We start from the raw sequence: 20,243 nt of genomic DNA, 5'->3' as shown, positions 1-20,243 counted from the left end.
AGATGAGAAGTGATTTTCTAAAAATCAGGGAGAGAAAGACCACGAACGTCTTAACCCCGTCAGCCCTGTGGTTTGCCGCGAGTTTGTGCAGGAGTTGGACCCGCGCAGGGCACTCGTGCCTGACAATCTCAGGACTGCTGGCCCCATCTGGTGTTCACTCACCAGTCAGCCACCAAACCGCTTGAGAAGTGCACTTCTCTCCTCAAGTATGGGTTTGGTCCTTCTTCTTAGGAACTTTAAATAGTGGTTTTAGGTAACAAACAGTCCATGTGTCACACTATGAAATTCTTAAGCTACTAAAAGTTCTGCATACCTATAATTCATCTACCTGTATGTTGATGACTTTATAGTTTTGAATAGTATAAAGGCTTGTATCTTTTTTTAAATATATGAAATTTATTGTCAAATTGGTTTCCATACAACACCCAGTGCTCATCCCAAAAGGTGCCCTCCTCGATACCCATCACCCACCCTCCCCTCCCTCCCACCCCCCCATCAGCCCTCAGCTTGTTCTCATTTTTTAAGAGTCTCTTATGCTTTGGCTCTCTCCCACTCTAACCTCTCTCTTTTTTTTTTTTTCTTCCCCTCCCCGATGGGTTCCTGTTAAGTTTCTCAGGATCCACATAAGAGCGAAAACATATGGTATCTGTCTTTCTCTGTATGGCTTATTTCACTTAGCATCACACTCCAGTTCCATCCACGTTGCTACAAAGGGTCATATTTCATTCTTTCTCATTGCCACGTAGTACTCCATTGTGTATATAAACCACAATTTCTTTATCCATTCATCAGTTGATGGACATTTAGGCTCTTTCCATAACTTGGCTATTGTTGAGAGTTTTAAAGGCTGGGATCTGGCAGCCATCTTTTTTCCCCCATTTTTAAAAATTTTATTTAAATCCCAGTTAGTTAATGTATAGTGTAATAATGATTTCAGGAATAGAATTTAGTGATTCATCGCTTCCATATAACACCCAGTGCTCATCCCAACGACTGACCTCCTTAATGCCCAACGCCCATTTAGCCCATGCCCCCCACCCAACATGCCTTCAGCAACCCTCATTTGTTCTCTGCATGTAAGAGTCCCTCATGGTTTCCTCCCTTTCTGTTTTTATCTTATTTTTCCTTCCCTTCTTCCATGTTCATCTGTTTTGTTTCTTAAATTCCACATATGAGTGAAATCATATGATATTTATCTTTCTCTGACTGACTTATTTTGCTTAGCATAATACATTCTAGTTCCATGCACAGTGTTGCAAACTAAAGCAAGAGAAATTGGGGTTAGATGTAAGGAAGAAATTTTAGCCAATGAGATTTGTCGTACAATGACCTCACTCTGAGGGAGATTGTAAAATCTCTTGCAGGAAGCTTTTAAATAAGAGGCTCATTTATTTTCCTTATTTACCACCCAGCTTGAAAAGAGAGGTTGGACTAACTAACTCAGTGCATTCCAGTGTTAATACACCACCTTCACAATTTTTGTACGACCATATGACAACTGTAGAAGTGTTCACTCAAGATATTCCTTTAACAGGTTCATTTCCTTTAACTTTAGCTGTTAGTCACCTTAAGCAATGATATTGTGTCAGTGAAATCATAGTTCAATGGGCTAATTAAATTTTTTATTGCTGTACACTAAAATACATGACTATAAAAAATAATGTTCATCTGTTGTGTCTTCCAAAAAGATACATGATCAAGTCCTAACTTCCAGTGCCTGTGAATGGGACTTTCTTTAAAAAAAATGTTTTTTGGGGGGCGCCTGGGTGGCGCAGTCGGTTAAGTGTCCGACTTCAGCCAGGTCATGATCTCGTGGTCCATGAGTTCGAGCCCCGCGTCAGGCTCTGGGCTGATGGCTCAGAGCCTGGAGCCTGTTTCTGATTCTGTGTCTCCCTCTCTCTCTGCTCCTCCCCCGTTCATGCTCTGTCTCTCTCTGTCCCAAAAATAAATAAACGTTGAAAAAAAAATTTTTTTTAATGTTTTTTTAATGTTCATTTAATTTTGAGAGAGAGATAGTGCCAGTCAGGGAGGGGCAGAGAGAGAGGGGGCGGGGAGAGACACAGAATCCGAAACAGGCTCCAGGCTCTGGGCTGTCAGCACAGAGCCCAATGTGGGGCTCAAACTCATGAACCATGAGATCATGACCTGAGCCGAAGTCAGACACCTAACAGACTGAGCCACCCAGGCGCTCTGGGACTTTCTTTAGAAATAAGGTTTTTGCAGATGTAATCCAGACCAGGTCATACTGAATGATGGACCCTAATCCAGTGACTGATGTCTTTCTAAGACATTTGGACGCAGACACAGATGCACAGGGCAGATGCCATTTGACAATGGAGGCGGATTAGAGCCATGTGTCTACCATGAAGGATTGTTGGCTACACAAGCAACGAGGTAGAGGCTAGGAAGGATCCTACCTTTGAGCCTTAAGAAAGAACATGGCTCTGCCGACACTGTGATTTCATGCTTCTAGTGTTCAGAACTACAAGAGAATACCTTTCTGCTGTTTTAGGCCAAGTTTATGGTAATTTCTGCAGCTTTAGGAAACGAACACACCAAAGTCACACCTGATATCATCCCCTGTCCCACCAGTGAGACACATCTAACACTTGGGGAGATGCTGGCCGGGTTGCTCTCTGCAGGCCCTTTTCAGTCCTGTAGGTAAATAATGATGGCCTTCATTATATCAGTCATCTTTACGCTTTGGCGTGATGTAAGTGTCAGCACCCCTATTTATAAAGGTGAGGAAAAGGCTGTTTGAACCAGGTTTGAGCAGCTGTGTCTCATCAATTCTGAACGGCACCCTGGTGTGTGCACCTGTACATGCTGTTCGCTCCCAGGCTTCCTGGGAGCTCCAGGCTATGCAGAGCCCCCATGGGGGGCTTGCGGACCTGTCTCCATGGCTGTTCACCTGCTGCCTCTGGAATCACTGGTGTATCCTTTGCTGGGTAGAAGGCTTTGCTTGATGGTCTCTCAAGTCGGTTTTACTTTTTGATGAATTCATTTGGATCCCAGCCCAGAAACTGACTTTTTATTACCTTTGATCTCACCCATGGTCGTCAGCAGTTTTTAAACCAATAAAGTCCACGTTCCCTTGTTCCCCATTTCTGCACGTTGTCATAGGAGAACAATCTTTCACCTGCATCTCTATTTTCCAGCTATAGTGCAGATTGGAGAATTATCTGCATTCTCTGCCTTACACTATCAGAACTATGTAGACATATTTAATTTGGATTTAAAATATTTAATAAACAAAATAAACATTTTAGTTACATCTTTTTTTTATCATTGGTTGTCATTTATTTACATGAATTGTAATGCATGTTCTATGCAATGGCTGCCTCACTGCTAACAGCGCCCAAATGTCTACTCAGTAAATATTTATGGAGTGCCTTCTGTATGCCAGACACTATGAGTAGCTTCCTCACATATACCAAAGCACCTGCCACTAGGGATCAAAGGATACCAAAAGGATTGGTATCTCAGATACCAAATCAAAGATACCAAAAGGATTGGTATCTCAGATAATGAGAACATTCCAAAAGGGGGACTATAATGGCAGCCTTACTCCTTACTGGCTTAGAATGGTGCTGGCCCATAGTAGGTGCACAATAAGTGTTAGTTTTCCTTTTCCCACAAACAGTGGATGAGGACTCCAATTTCTCTACAGCATCAACATTTGTCTTTATCTGACTTTTTTATTGTAACCATTCTAGTGAGTGTGAAGTTATAGTTCTTTGTGGGTTTGATTTGCATTTCCCAATGGCTAATGATGGGGAACATGTTTCATGTGTTTATTAGCCATTTGTATATCTTCTTTGGAGAAAAGTCTATTCAAGTCCTTTGCCCACCTTTAAATTAGGTTGTCTTTTTATTATCGAGTTACTCTGAAAACAAGTCCCTGATGAGATATATGATTGGCAAGTATTTTCTCCCATTCCGTGGGTTATCTTTTCACTTTTTTTTTAAATGGTATCTTTCAAAGCACAGAAGTTTGAAATTTTAATAAAGTCCAATTTGTGTATTGTTTTCTTTTGATGCTCACGCTTTTGGTGTCAAATGTAATAATGCCTTGCCAAACTCAAGGTCATGAAGATTTATTCTTATGTTTCCTTCTAAGAGTTTTATAAATTCTTGCTCTTACATTTAAGTCTTTGGCCAATATTGAGTTGATTTTTTTTGTATATGGTATGAAGTAAGGGTCCAATTTCATTGTTTTGCATGTGGATATCCAGTTGTTCCAACACCAGTTTGTTGAAAAGATTTTTCTTTCCCCACTAAATGATTTTGGCACCCTTGTGGGGAATCAGTTGAACATACATTGGTTTATTTTGAACTCTCAATTCAATTCCATTGATCTACATGCCTACTCATATTCCAGCATCACACTGTCTTTACTATCATTGCTCTGTAGTCAATTTTGAAATTGGAAAGTGTGAATGCTCCATTTTGTCCTTTTCTCATGATTGTTTTGGTTAATCTTGGTCCCTCGAAAATTGTATGAATTTTAGAAACAGCTTGTCAATTTCTACAAAGAAGTCAGCTGAGATAGTAACAAGAATTACATTGACTCTATAGGTCAATTTAAGGATTATTGTCATCTTAACAATATTCAGTCTTCTGATTCATGAACATGGGGTTTTCCTCCATTTGTTTAGATCTTTTTTACTGTCAACAGTATTTTATAGTTTTCAGTTTTGTGCTTCTTTTATTAAACTTATTTCCCCATATTTTATTCATTTAATGTTATTATAAATGAATTGTTTTCTTAACTTCATTTTCAGATTGTTTAATCTGAAACACAGTTGGTATTTGCATATTGATCTTGTATCCTGCAACCTTGCTAAACTCGTTTAGTAGTTCCAATAATGTTTTAATGGATTCTTTAGGATTTTCTACATACGAGAGATAGTTTTATTTCTTCCTTCCCATCTAGGTGCTTTTTCTTTCTTTTTCTTACCAAATTGGGTTGGCTGGAACTTCCAGTAAAATGTTGAATAGAAGTGGTGAGAATAAGCATCCTTGTCTTTTTCTTGATCTTAGGAAGAAAAGCATCTAGTCTTCCACCATTAACTATGATGTTAGCTATAGGGTTTTTGTAGATGCGATTTCTCCAGTTGAGGAAGTTCCCTTCTATTCCTAGTATGTTGAGTGTTTTTATCAGGAAAGGACAATGGATTTTGTCAAATCTATTGAGATCATTGTACTATCTTTGTTTTTTTTTATTCTATTTATATGGTATATTACATTAACCGATTTTTAACTGTTAAAACAGTCTTGCTTTCCTGGGATAAATCCTACTTGGTCACGGTGTATAAGTTATATTATATGTTATAGGATTTGATTTGCTAGCATTTTGTTGAGGATTTTTGTATCCATATTCATAAGAGATATTATTCTATAATTTTCTATTCTTGGAATGTCTTTGTCTGGATTTGGTACCAGGTTAATAGTGGCCTTATAGAATGAGTTGGGAAGTATTCCTTCCTTGTATTAGTTTGCTTGGTCGCCACAACAGAATACCACAGTCTAGTTGATTTAACAATAGAATTTATTTTCTCAGAGTTCTAGAGGCTAGACGAGTGAGATCAACGTGCTGTCAGGGGTGGTTTCTGTTGAGAGCACTCTTCCTGATTTGTGAACAGCCACTGTCTTGCTGTGTCCTCGCATGGCCTCTTCTCTGTGCATGTATGTTGCTGGGGGGGGGGCGGGTGGGAGGAGAAGGAGAGGGAGAGAGAGAGAGAGAGAGAGCTAGTGAGCATGTGTTGTCAAATTAAGGTCCTACCCTTAAGACCTCACTTAACCTTTACTACCTTCTTGTATGTAGTCACTTTGGGAGTTAGGACTTCAACATATGAATTTTAGAGGACACACTTCAGTCCATAACATTCCTCTTCTATCTTTTGGAAGAGTTTGTAAAGAATTGGTTTTAATTTTTCTTTAAATGCTTGGTAGGATACACTCATGAAACCATCTGGGCCTGGGATTTCTTTGTGAGTAGTTTTGATTACTGATTCATTCTGTCTACTTGTTACAGGTTTACTCAGATTGTCTTTTTTTTGGGGGGGGGGTCAGTTTTGGTAATTTGTCCATTTCTTCTGTCTACATTCTTCTTTTTATCTAATGTATTGGCATATGATTGTCCATAGTATTCCTTAATGATCCATTTATTTCTGTAAGATTGGTAGTTATGTCACCTCTTTCATTTCTGTTTCTGATCACTTGAATCTTCTTTTTTCCTTGCCCAGTCTAGCTAAAGTTTTTCAATTTTGTTATTGTTTCGAAGAGCCAGCTTTGATGCATTGATTTTCTCTGTTGTTTTTTTAGTCTTTACTTATTTCTGCTTTAATCTTTATTTCTTTCCTTCTGCTTAGTTAGGTATAGTTTGCTCTTTTTTTCCCTAGCATCTTATCATGAAAGATTAGGTTATTAATTTGAGATCTTTCTTCTTTTTAATGTAATTATTTACAGCTATAAATTTTGCTTTAAGCACTGCTTTAGCAACATCCCATATGCAATGACTTTTATTTCCAGACAAGATCCATATGTTTTCCAACATATAAGAATTGCTAGTTCCCCTAATAAAATCAAGTCTTAATCTTTCATTATCTGCATTATGGGAGGAATCCATAATGAAGAAAACATCTGGGTCTTGTGGCCTCAAATGTGTTACCCCATTGCCAGCCTTGGAGGATCCACTGGTTTTTGTTACTCTAACAATTTTCTTTGTGCATGTCAAGATCTGTTTTGACCATATGTGGTATAAAGGTGATTACTGATGGGACCAGGCACATGTGATCTTGTCTGGGACTGGAGGGACTAAAGACAAGGAATTCCTAGAATATTTTTCTTTTTCTTTCTATTCCCATAATCCTCCTGAAGTTTCTGCTTAAAAATAAAACAAAACACCCCACACCATTTGGCCATAGGTATAGGTCACAGAGTTCAACAGGGAGTTCAAGCTTTAAAAGTATAGAAAATTGTGATTTACTTGAGCAAAGGGAAGCTGATGATGAGGTTGGCTGACTCTTCAGCAGCTTTACTCCCCCTGCACTTTTGATTGGCTCTTTATCTCTCAAATGCAGGTTATGGGGAGGACCGTGGGGCCAATCAGATCAGCATTTGTGTCCCCAGTTTGTTAGCTTTGGAGGAAGGACAGTACCCTTCTGTGTATTGAGACTAAAATTAGGGGGGTGGTGGGGGAAGCACCATTGTCCCCATGTCACCACCCAGGCCAAAGTGGTTCTCCTAACTCAAGGGCATTGTAACTCTTGCTTGATATCTCCAAGTGAGGCTAGCAGTGTTAGTGGGCAAGAGAAAAGAGCGCAGGGAGATTCAGACAAGCTAGTAGCGACTGCTGGAGAGGCAACACCATGGAAGGAGAAACACCTTTGAATTTTATTTCCAAATCACCAATAACCAAATTAATCCTTTTTTCTTCCGAACACAGAAGGGGCACATCTCCCATCCCTTCTTTGGGATATACTTTGTTGGTGAGACAAGTGTCTCACTCTGCTTAGAGGTGAACTATTTGGGATTATGATATGGGGTGCATTCCTCCTCATCTCTCGTTCCCACAGGTAGTGGCACCCATGCCACTGAGGAAATGTTTGCCAAGATTGTCAGGTAGCCCCTGGACTTGCTTTCTGATCTCTGCTTCTCTGTCCTGCCTTCTTGCTTAGCAAAAACAGTCACCACTGAGGAGTGCCTGGCGAACCCTGTGGGCATGAACCGCTACAGCATGGACCCCTCCGCCTCCACCTTTAGCCACAGGGGCTCCTTGCCCACCTCTTCCTCGCTGTACTGCAAGAGACAGAACTCTGGAGATGGCCACCTTGGGGGAGTCTTGGCCACCACTGCCAGTGGTCCCCGCTCCAGCCCCATGTCCTCTGGAGGCCCCTTGACACCTGGGCTGAGGCCCCCAGGCTCCAGCCCCAAGAGAAACGGGACCCCTCTTGAAGGAAACAGATGTGGTAATGTAATGCATGCTCTGGCTTCCCCATGACTTAACCTCCTCTGCCCTTGCTCTGGGATAACTGCATGTAGGGGGAAGAGGGTGGCTTCAGGGGGAACAATGATTTCTGAATATGGAACACTGGGAAATTGGAAGCCCTTTCAAGAATTTTTGTTGTTCTTAAAGGCTGCTAACTTCAACTTTTGACCATAAGTAAAGAAAATAGTATATAAGAACAGGCTAGGCTGTAGGAGTAAGTAGATTCCAAAATGTACAGTGGCTCAAATGCAATAGAAATTTATTTTATTTTTTTGTTCAAGAGTCCAAGGTGGGCGTTCTTAGGTCGTGGATGCCTCCCAATTCAGGGACTCAGACTTTGTCCATTTTGTGGCCCTGCTATCCCCTATGGCCTCCATGCCCCAAACACCTACTGGGTATAAAGGGAAAGAGTGAGTGAGGAAGGCACATACTCTTCCCTAGAGCTTGAGAATGATGCACGTCATTTCCACTCACATTTCATTGGCAAGAGCTGGCCATTATGCCACACTTAACTCTAAGGGAATCTGAGAGATGTAGATCATCTCTGTGCCAAGAAAAAGAAGAACCAGATGTCAACAAAGCATCTTTTATTGCATAGTGGGTGACATTTGTAGGACACAAATACATGGGCAGAACCAGAGTTAAACAACATTTCCTTAATGCTGATTATACTACCTTGTAATACCTTGTTGGGATGCAATGCATGAAAGTGCTCTCATTCTAGGGACAGCTTTGTGTCTATTGTGAATTGTTTTGTTTTTTTAAATCATTTTCAAGCTTCAGTATTTCATTAATGAACAAAGGCTGTAAAGCATAGTGGATAATCCATGGAATATGGAGCCAGATGCACTGGGCTAGAATCATGGACCTACCACTTCCTGACTGTATGACCTTTTGCAAGTCTGGGTTTCTCGGTGCCTCAGCTTCCTCACCTGTAAAATTAGAATGATAACAACAGCATCTATCTCATAGGTTTGTTGGGAGGATTAAATAAGTTCACACGTGTATTTAGTGTCAGACCGAGGACATGGTAAAAGCTCGATAAAGATTAGCTGTCATAGATCACGTGAACACATCTCTCACCCAATCACAGCCCAGCAGCTCTGCACCTGAAAGCTGCTGAGGAGAGGAGGCTCCAGGCTGAGGAGTTAGGGAGTCTTCATCTTGCCCCTCTGGAGCCTCCCAATGGGTTGGCCGTCTTCTTTGACAAGTCACATTTTTGTTCGGAGCCTTGGATCTCTCAACCAGTAGCCCTGAGAAGCCACAGTGATGAGCTAGTTTCTATGATCCAACATCCTCCATGTGTTCCCCTCAAAGACCTCCCCCATCTCACACAAGGCTCTCCTGGCTGAGGATAGATAGAAAGGCAGGCAGGAACGCCTTGCGCAGAAGGCACTTCTGAGGAGCAGAGTACAGAATCCCTCAGCCACGGGGGCTCTTGCCAAATGTAGAGGCACCCTGCAGACTACTTCCCAACATTGTCACATAAGCCATCAGCCATGCAGAAGATTTGAGTGGGCAGAGCCCATTTTCCAAAGGGGAGAGACATTGTTCTACCTGATTTTTAAGAACAAGAGAAGAGAACAAGATTTGGCACAAATCAACATCTTAAAGTAAATGAGGGGCAGCGTTTATTTCCTAGGCTTATCCCCAGAGTTTTTGTAGCACCCAGCATGTAGTAGTTCAATAAACATTCATTATCTCTGTGTCCCCTACCATGATGCCAGTGTCCTCATGTTGCCCCTGGTTGTCAAAACACTCCTCTTGGTGCCCCTCTGCCTTTTAGCTGTCTCTTCCTGTCAACCTCTTCTCCTCAACCCAGTTCCCATTTGCTCAGGGTGATCGCAGGTCATCGCCTGATTGAGTTGACTCATAGTTCTAAGAGTGTTGCCATTTTTTAAAAAGGAGATATTTACCCTGTCTTCTGGTCAAGTTGGTGGAGTATCAGGCCCGATGTCGTAAGTGTAGGATTTAAGCAATAAAAGGATGAAAAGAACTTCTATCACTACCTGAAGAATTGTCTGCTCCATCCCAGTCTGTCTGGTATCCCTGGATGAGGGGAATCTTAGATCCTTCAAAGGGATCTCAAGGTAACTTCCCTCCCCCGCTGGGATGCCCTCCTATCTATCACTCCCTCAACAACTCTCTTGTCCTTCATTTTTGCCTCCTCCCCAGCCCTTTGTCCTCCAGTTAGCTGTCTGAGGGGTCTGCCTGAGGGGTGGCCCAGACCCTCCCTGGGAACCAACTCTGAGAGAACCCTCTCTGTTAGAGCTCTGGTTAACCCCCCAGGAGATCCCCACTCACTCAGGGCTTTGCCTCTTAGGATCTTGGGTAAAATCAGAGAGATGGAGCCCACCAGTGCCTGTTACCTTCCGCTCCAAGCAAAACACTAACTGTACCCTGAATACGGATTGCCTCTTTCACTACTTAGAAATATTAGTGAGAACTTTGATGCCCTGCGAATCAGAGTTGTCCATAATTAGCTGGACGCTTTGGGGCTTTGGGATGTTCAAAAATCACACACTCACCCACCTAGCTTCCTCATTTTAGCTGCAAAATGTAGTGGTAGAAGTTCATTGTTGAGCCTCTGTAGTATACTGAAGAAAAAAGAAAATTATTCACCCTTTGTAGGCACATTAACTCGAATGCTCCAAAGATTCCTTTAACCAGTGTGCTAAATGGAAACATAGATACCAGAAAGCCAGCCAGCTATCTCCACTCTAGCATCAAGATGTAGGAGGGCAGTGCCAGCATCTCTGAGAGAGGTTTCCACTGCTGCTTCCATCTCATTGGCCAGAACTTAGTCACATGGCTACCAGCTGCAAGGGAAACTGGGAAATATGATTTTGTTCTAAGAAACCACGATCCCAGCTGGAAATCAGGGTTTCCGTTATAAAGGAAAAAGTGCAAAAAGAGATATTGAGTAGGTGACCGAGAGTCTCAGCCACACCTCCCAATTAGAAATGTTTGTTCCTTCCGATTCCTTCTGTAGCACTTTGTTCTCTCATCTCTAGGACTTCCTCTTCCCTGTCCCACAGTAGGAACCAGACCCTCAGCTTTGTGAGGTCCCTTGCTCATATCCAAATCCTCCATAGCCCCAGAATAGGAGCCTGCTTGCTTGAGGCACATACTAAATAACTATTTATTGAGCACCTACCAAGAGCCAGACACTTTCCATACATTATTTATGACTTCTTGCAAGTTGTATTTTATGATTTATTATAATATGTACATATTATTATAGTAGGTATTATTATATACAAGGTACAGATAAAGAAAGTGAAGATCAAGATAAGGTCATTCAAGTGTTGAGTCAGGATTTCACTTTAACTGGCTCCAAAGCCTGTGTCTTTCAAAATTACCCCAGGGATTTCCAGACTTTCAGTAGGCTTTAGGGGGTCCCTTTGAAGCTCTAGGGGATAGGGAAGAGGGGATGGGAGCAGACAGGACTCCCAACACCCTGCCCTCTTTAACCAGGGCCTCTTCACATTTGCAGAGCGGTGTTCTATGTATGCTTTGCTCAAAGTCCGTGCAGCTAAACATATCTGGAACCCATGGAGATAAGCTGTGCTGAATCAAATGGCAGTATATTAAAGTAGGAGAGGAAACCATTGGCCTCCTTACCCATTTGTCACTTAACTGCCAGTCTGGGTGCTTGCTGTGGGCACTCTGGAGGGTTATGAAGTTTGCCCTCCACCCTGGGAATTGCTCAGGATTGCTCTGGAATTGCTTCCCAAGTGTAAGTACTTGGTTTGAAGAAATCATACCTCTTTAGGAGGGTTTGACCTAAGTCATAAACCCTGGAGGGGACCTAAAAAAGGATTTTCCCCTGTGGTGCTAATCAAAATGGTTAAAAATCACAGAATCCAGAGAACTGCATGAGGCTGCAGGCAGGAGGGTAGATATGGATGACATGACAAATTTCTCAGCCTTCTCTCGTGAGTACTCCCCCTGCCCCCTGCTGTCTTGATAGATCATACCTATAGCCCCCGCCAGTGGATTCTGAGGGGATGTATTCACAGGACACATTTCCTTGGTTTTTGCTGATACTCGGGTAAAAATTTGAGAGCTCTTCCCCATCCAACATATAAACATCTTCTCCCACCCAACATGCAAGCATCAAGAGCTATAAGGTTTTCAGATAACAAAAGCTTCCTAACTTTTGCATTAAATAGGACATGCTGTCGAAGTCCCAACCACAATTAGGTCCAAGTTTCAGAATCAAGAAAGAACGAAAATAAAGAAGAAATTAAAGCTTCCATAGGGTAAGGTGTTGGGTGATGGACAGAGAGACCATCCAATCAGAAAATGAGAATAGGGACAGCGCTCTATGTGGAGGGGCTGACGTGAGCAAAAGTGTGGCAAGGGCTTATTCATTCCAGGGAAAGAAGAGAGTTTGAGCAGAGATGCTGAGGGAAATCACCCTGGGAGATTTGGGGTCCACTTCGAGCAGACTGAGCTTTCATCTGTGGGAACCAGACATTTCTGAACAGGGAGGTAAGCTGATGACCATGGACTTTAAGCAAGACAAACCTACTGGCCATTATGGAATGACACATCATAACAATAGGAAGCATAGTAACTACCTTTTGATTAATTCTTACTGGTTAATGCTTCACATCATCCCATTTAATCCTCTCAACATGGTAGGTGTTTGACAGGCAAGGCAACTAAGTCTCAGACAGCTTTTGCTCCACCTCAGCCAGCAGATACTTACTGAGCACACTATGCCAGGGGCTCATCCCAGGTCTAAGGATGGAGCTGTGAGCAAGACACATGTGGGCCCTGCTCTCTGACAGTGTGCAATTCCACAGAGGCAGACGTTAACAATATTGCACAAACTTCATTACAACAGTGACTATCCCTCCAAGGAAAAATATGATGCTATGGGAGGATCAGCTAGGGAGGAGTCACTGAGCCTGCTCCAGGGAGATGGGAAAAGCTTCCCAGAGAAGTGACAGTGGAGCCAGCTGGACAGGGAAGCAGGAGCTGGCTAGGGAAGGACCGTGGGGAGGAGTGGCTGGAAGCTTCCTGGCAGCGGTCAGATTGCTTGCCCAGAGGTCACATGTCTGTGGTGGTAGAGAAGGACCCAGCCGAGTGTGGCCTCATTTTCGGCCTTTCGTCTCTCCTGTCTCTCGGGGCATCCTCTCTTCCCATGCAGCATGTCAACTGGTCTTGAAAGAATAAAAGAAAAATCTGATTAAAATTTGAGGATTGGTCAGGTGCTCTTCTGTCTCCTATCTCTCTCACCTCATACAGTCTTGAAAATTCTTACCATAGAAATAATGAAACACAACACTGTTTTAAACTACCTGATGCTACCCAGATTGTGGGCTAAGCTGGGCACCTCCCACATTCCTCATGGCCTTGTTTCCAGGAAGGGTGCCTTCTATAGGGACCAGGTCACTGGGAGGAGCTGAGAACAGATCTACCCTTCCCTGGCCTTCACCCCCATCCCCTCCAACCCAGATCCAGCGCTAGAGATGCCGAGAGGGCCCAGGGGACTCAGAGAAACCTGAGGAAGGACACTGAGGGGTCCCCTTTAGACACCGATGGGCTTCCCTTCAAGATGTTCTTTGTCAGGCTCCAGCCCAGAGCCACATATTTGATTCTTACGATACTCTTGAGCAGCAAGATGAAGAAACTAAAGCCCACGGAGAATGATTTGGGCCAGGAAGGGCTACAAGCTTGGCTGTTGGTACTCTATTCAGTGCGCATTGCTCATGGACACACTGATAAGACTTTCTGATACACAAGAAGGTGACTCCCCGGGTGTTGTGCGGGACAAACCACAACCATATCAGAGGCAGAGGAACCTTAGAGATTCTTCCCAACTCCCTTATTTCACACCTGAGAAGTACAAAGACACTCACACGGCTGGTGGGTAGTAGGGATTTTGACTCCCGGCTCATTGCTCCTTCCGTTCCTCCATATGACTCTATTGTTAGCTCAAAAGTTTTCTTTGAATTATGAATGAGCAAAAGGAAATTATGCATGTGGTTGTGGGCAGGTATGAGACACAGAGATTCAAAGACAGCTGTGCAAGTCGCTGTGCCGTGAAAATGCCCGGGCTTGCTTTAAACACTGATTCGTAGGCATTTATTCCTGGTGCACATGAGATCGGCTTTAGAAACAACCCCCACCTCCTTCACCTACACATCCATTCACAACTGGGTTTCGCTCTTCACCGAATCCGGCAGGTCTAGTGAAGGGACATGACATACACAAAGTTCTCGGACATGGAGAATCCTGCCTTCCCATAAAGGCGTTTGGTGAGCACTTTGCATGCCCTGGTCCCTTAGAACAAGATTCTTTTCACATCCATCATGTCTTCCTGCTGTCCAATCACATCCGCCTGGCCTGGCTGTGTCAGGCCGGACCCATCTGTCTTCCTGACACTTTCACAGCCACTGGAGGGGGGTTAGCGTATTTATTATCTTTGTGAGCACAGACCACTGCAAAGGCTTTACAAACCTGCCACTGGAAAGTTCCATTTCTCTTCCTTCTAGAGCGAGTTTATGTGCTTTGGATCTTGAGCAATTCCCAAGGTGTGGCAGGCTTCCTGCTGCTCTCTGTCTTGTATGACTAAGAGACCCCCTCAGAGAGGCTCCTGAGCCAGGCCCGGCTGGTGCCATTTCATCCTGGAAAGGTGAAAAATGCCCACAGCAAGCACCGGGGCCACTCTCCAACTGGGCCGCCTCTCTCCACAGCCATCACCTGGAGAGCCTCCTCAGTCAAGATGATCCTGCCCCTCTTGCTCAACCCCTGGCTGTGACCACTAGGAAAGTGGTGCCTTGACCTTGCTCAAGGAGCTTGGGCTCCCAGGGATGATGCTGTGAATTGGTCTGGTATTTTTCTTTCCTGTCAGATACAGGAAACTTGATTTGACCTCTGCTCTGATCACTCTAAAATCATTCTTGGCACCAAAGGCTTGCAGCCTTTGTAATCAGAGCATCTTTTATCACCCTGATTACCACCGAAGCACCGATGGGGCAGGATCGAGGGCGAATATGATTTCTGTGATTCCTCGTCCCCATGTTGAATGCAGATGTCTTTAAATGCAGTGAAATCATCTCGAACAAGCATGCATCCGCATTCAGACGGCTCCGGGGTGTACTAACAGTTTCCCGGCAAAATGTCTTGTGTCAACCCACGTTCGGGGACCCTCCCAGGTCCGGCAAGGAAAAGGCAGGGAAAATCTCAAAGCAAATCCAGTTCTCAACTGAACCATTATGGTTTTAGGGCACACTCGGAAATGTGATGTTGTACTTTGCTCAGCACTAATGGAGAGCTGTGCACTTTTCGAGCATGTTAAAAAGAGGAGCTGGAGAGAGCAGAGAACCACTGCGCCCCGAGACTGAAAAGGGGAAGTGGAAGTGAAGGCTTCTGGACTTTTCACGTAGAATTACTCTGTAGGGAGGCTGCTTCATTGTTCAGAGCCTCCACTTTCTTTGGGCCTGAAAATAGGATTAAGGATTACCTGCTCAAGTCCTTTATGTGAGTTATCTATACTGTTCCTACAAAATATATTGATTCATTTTACACCTCCTGAGCCCATATTTACAAACACATTTACTTAGAATTGTGGAGGAGTCAATGATTATAAACCCCGTAATGAGAGGATCCTGTTTTTCACCAGACACTTTGCCCAGGACCTGGTACAGAAGAGATGCTCAGTAGATGTTTGTGGAATGAATGGGATGGGATGGGGGGAGATGAAAATGATTGCCCTCGAGAAATTTAAATCTAACTGGAGGTTATAGACACGCGTAACTGCAGTATAAGGTGGAATGTGGAAAGCGTCTTGAGAACAAAGATGTGGGGGTTAAAGGCAGAGGAATGTGATGTCCAGATGGCAGGACACAGAAATGCTGCCTATGAAGGGGTCTGCCTGGGTTTTGACGGCTGGTGGAGCTTCTGTGGAAAGGAGGGAGGGTATGTGCTTCTAGAGAAAAGCCAAAAGCCCTGGCTAAAGATGGAGAAGGGAAGCTAGGGAGACATTCTGTCAGTGTGCCCGGATGGGAGTGCGCAGGAGGACAGTGGAGGCAGGCAGGGTGTCTCCCCTCTGTGGAGTGCCTGATGCATGGTAGCCCTAGGGCTTAGGCCTAATCCCATTTCAGTCTGACACTTGCCCTTCCTAAAGGACAGCGTTGCCATTTTACAGCTAATGAGCTGAGTCATGGTCAAATTGGTAGCAGTGGGTGGCTCCAGGGTTTGTTCCTAGGTCTCTCTGGCACAAAAGCGCTTCCCCTCTGTCTCAGAAGGAAAGATGTTATTATAAGAGAGTCCTTGGCCTTGAGCTAGAGTATGGACTCTGGAGTCAGTACATAGGCAAGGGGCACAGACAGGGTTGGGTCTACAGAAAGCATTGAGGCAGTAGACAGTTTTGCCCAGAAGGAAGAGAGCCCAGGGCAAGGATACCCGTGGAACCCATCGCAGGGGTTTGGGTAAGAGGATCTCCGATAGGGGCAGCAGGGTGGGAGGGAGGATCCAGTGTGAGAGGCGTCGTCCTAAGAGCTTAAGAATAATTAAAGGTGGGGAGCAAATAAGGGGCAGTAGAAAGAGAGGTAGAAGTAGAGACATCACTGTGGTTTCAGAAACCTGACGGACAGGAGGAGAACCTGGTGCTGGAGAAAGAGAAGGAGTTAGTTTGGGACATATGAAAAAAGTCAACCTCTAGCTATGGCCAGGCATTCGATTCGTTACTTTTTTCCTCCTTTACTTGTCTTGTACCTTTTACTCTGCCATGTGGGGGATGCATTTAAGGAATGGTGCAGGTCATGCAATAATCACGTATCAAGGACCAGCTCGGGACCAGGCACAGGATTAGACCCTTTGCTGTCAAGGAACTCTCATGCTAGTAGGGGAGACTGGGGCAAGTCCTCTGAAGAGCAGGGGGCCATGGAGGCACTCTGTGCCTGGGGCAGTGAGAGGATGTCTCCTTTCTGCACATGCAGAGAAGAGGCGCCTCTCACAGCGGGATTCCCGGCACTGGCGGCAGAGACCCAGAACGAGGACCAAAATGCACCTCGGTTCTCCTATGTCTTTATGTCTCGGTGTAACCAGGGGAGGCAGAAAGGATCTGAATTCTTTCTGGCCTCCTAGCACTGTAGGGGCCAGTTTGGACGTTCAGCTTAGCAAGCCTTCTCTGGTCACCCGGCTAAGGAGGTCCAGGGCTCACTGAGAACTGAGCAGGAGGGTTTTTTTAAAACTAACATGGACCAGAAGCACAGCCTGTTGATGGAGATCCATTTTCTAATGCTTTACTCCGTGGGAGAGCGGAGGTCGTTTGCAGGGATGGGAAGGTCTGCCTCCAGAAGTGGCCTCCCCGTGCTGCAGGCTGTCTCTCCCAGCCTTTCTCAGTCACAGGAGGTCACTCAGGCCACAGCCTTGGACTAAGAGCCAGGTGGGGGCAGGCAGCACCAGGTAGGCACTAAGGCCAGCATCCCGGTGTCTAATGTTCTTGTGTGTGCTCACCCGTCCAGCCTCAAGCCCTTCCCCAGACGGACAGGATGCCAGGAGGCCCCGGAGCAGGAACCCCTCCACCTGGACTGTGGAGGATGTGGTCTGGTTCGTGAAAGACGCTGACCCGCAGGCTCTGGGGCCTCACGTGGAACTCTTCAGAAAGCACGTGAGTACTTGCACGCACATGGTAGGCCTGGCCTGGGAGGGGGCCGGAGGAGGGGGTGGAGGGAGCATGGAGGAAGGGCGAGGTTCAGGGAGCTGCAGGCTGCAGAGGGGGACTGGTCTCAACTAAGCCTCGGGCCACCACTCAAGGGAGGCCAGATGGAACTACAGGCTTCTCACTTCATTTTGTTTTTAAGAAGGGGTATTTGTCCCATCTGTTCCCTCCTTTCGGCCGTTATTAGGAGTGCCTGTTTTCCTGCCCATCCATCCGTCTGTCTGCACATTCAACAGACATTTATAGCACACCTACAATATGCCGGGCAAACTGTAACCGTGCCTAATAGTCTAAGCTGCTTTGAGGGTTCAATGAGAAAATGCACGTAAGGTGTTCAGCACGGCACCTGGCTTATAGTTAGCCTTCAGGTAGCAAGTATTCTTAGAACGGAGATTCTAGAATATATATTTAAGAGATTCTGAAATATTATAAATATGGTAAATAAAAAAAAGGTAATAATTAATACTTCGTCTGCCAGGCTTACTATGTCAGTTTTTTTATTGCTGCTAGAACCAATTACCACAAACATCTAGCTTAGAACAACACAGATTTATTATCTTACAGTTCGGTGGGTCAGGAGTCTGACGGGTCTTGGCGGGCTGAGATCAAGGCGTCTGCAGGGCTGACATTCCTTTCTGGAAGCTCTAGGGAGAATTGGTTTCCTTGCCTTTCCCAGCATCTGGATCCACCCTCATTTCTTGGCCTGTAGGCCTCTGCCCTCATCCTCAAGTCCAGCAACATCAGGCGAGTCCTGCCCAGGCTGCCGACTCTAGTTCTGTCTTCTGATTTCTTCTTCCGTTTGTAAGGATCCTTGCGATGATGCTGTCTCTCCCACCCGGTAATCCAGGATACCCTTCCCCCCCCCCCCATTTTAAATCCAGCTCATCAGTAGCCTTAATTCCCCCTTGCCAGGTAACCTCACATGCTCACAGGTTAGGGGAGTAGGGCGTAGACATCCAGGGGGGAAGAGAAGGAACATTATTCTGGCTGGCCACATTTACCATGATATTCTCCTTCTTGTCTCTCACTTTTGTTTGGTGATTCTGTCATAGAAACCATACTCTCAGATCTGGGGAGACTTCTGCTCTAACCTGACACTCACATTTCATTAGGGAGATATATATATATATATTTAAGTTTATTTATTTATTTTGAGAAAGACAGAGATGGCATGAGTGGGTGAGGTGCAGAGAGAGAGGGAGAGAGAGAATCCCAAGAAGGCTCCACACTGTCAGCATGGAGCCTGATATGGGGCTCAAACTCCACATGGACCATGACCTGAGCCAAAACCAAGAGCCAGATGCTTAACTGAGCCACCCAGGCGCTCATTAGGGATATATTTAACATCGCTGGACAATGGGGCCTTGAGAGCAGGGACCATAGACTGGGTTATGTGAAGACAGATCTGGGTAGGAGGAGTCTGGCTCTCCTTCAGAGTGGTAGGGGATGATGGAAGTCTAGGAGATGGGGTAAAGAGAGAATATTAGGCCCATCGTTGAGATCTGCCCACTCTTCCATTTTGCCAACGACACAGAGAGTGAGAGAGAGTAGGTGTTCCATCAATACTGGCTGCATAGATGCAGCACAAGGGCTGGTGAGCCTTGCATGGTTATATGAGTCCTGTAACTGCCTCTTCTCCCAACCTGAGCACCCACACTTTCTACCCTTTGTCTCTTGTGACCTGAAAATAACAGGATAGGTGAATGAGGAAACCCAGCCTTAGTAGGTTCATGAATTCTACACGCATTCTGGAAGGTTACCATTTTCAGAGACAAATCGGAACAATACCACGACCACGAGGGGTTGGCATTCCCTTAGTAGTTCCTTGTGCTGAATCCTGGGATGAAGTAGGTGCATTATTTAGTTGTCTGCCACCTCAAATTATTGATAGGGCCAGACACCTGAAATCCCTCATCAAATGTAATGAGCAATTTGGTAATCAGCTCAAGGTCAGTGGGCTTACCAAGAAAAGATAGAAGAGATTAGGGGGATGGAAGGCAGTCAGGGCCTCATACCGGCACCTGAAATGGAAAAGTAACTGCTAGTTTCAGGGTCTAACAGGTGACACTTTGTCTTAATCCAGTCAAGCTGCTATAACAAAGTACCATAGACTGGCTGGCTTATGAACAAGAGTGATGTTATTTCTCAGCTCTGGAGACTGGAAGTCTGGGATCAGGGTGAGAATCCTCTTCTGGGTTGCAGATTGCCATCTTGTTGTATAAGGACACTAACCCCATTCATGAGGCCTCCACCTTCATGACCTAATTGCCTCCCAAAGTCCCCACCTCCAAATACTGTCGTATGGGAGGGTAGGATTTCAACATTTGAATTTGGGTGGGGACACAAACATTAAGTCCATTGTAAATTTTTTGCTTCTTTGGTCCTAGAGCAGATAAGGAGATAAATATCATGTGGGCGATATCGGGAACATAACTGGAGTTATGTTTGGTTCCTTCAGTAGGGGGAGCAGGAATATGAAAGATCCAATGTATCATCTGACCTCAGGGAGATTATGGGAAGAGGAACACCTAGTATTTGTTTGCTTTAATTTATTTTTTAAAGAAGAGA

General features: G+C 44.7%; 1 protein-coding gene across 4 annotated transcripts in view; it reads left to right on the top strand.

Moving 5' to 3' along the window:
- SCML4 (Scm polycomb group protein like 4) overlaps positions 1-20,243 on the top strand; it is a 117,159-nt gene that overhangs the window by 92,329 nt on the left and 4,587 nt on the right. For 2 of the 4 annotated variants that reach the window (XM_043592055.1, XM_043592053.1), the window contains 2 exons: positions 7,683-7,973; positions 17,479-17,624. In XM_043592055.1, the coding sequence (XP_043447990.1) occupies positions 7,683-7,973; positions 17,479-17,624 (437 nt within the window). Of the gene's footprint in view, positions 1-5,555; positions 5,689-7,682; positions 7,974-17,478; positions 17,625-20,243 lie in introns of those variants that run through there. The other 2 variants (XM_043592052.1, XM_043592054.1) reach the window with 2 other exon arrangements.

The sequence above is a fragment of the Prionailurus bengalensis genome, chromosome B2, assembly GCF_016509475.1.
Source record: "Prionailurus bengalensis isolate Pbe53 chromosome B2, Fcat_Pben_1.1_paternal_pri, whole genome shotgun sequence".
Taxonomy (NCBI): Eukaryota; Metazoa; Chordata; class Mammalia; order Carnivora; family Felidae; genus Prionailurus; species Prionailurus bengalensis.
The sequence above is the reverse complement of the archived record's forward strand: the minus strand, read 5'-3'. Positions and strand labels throughout refer to the sequence as shown.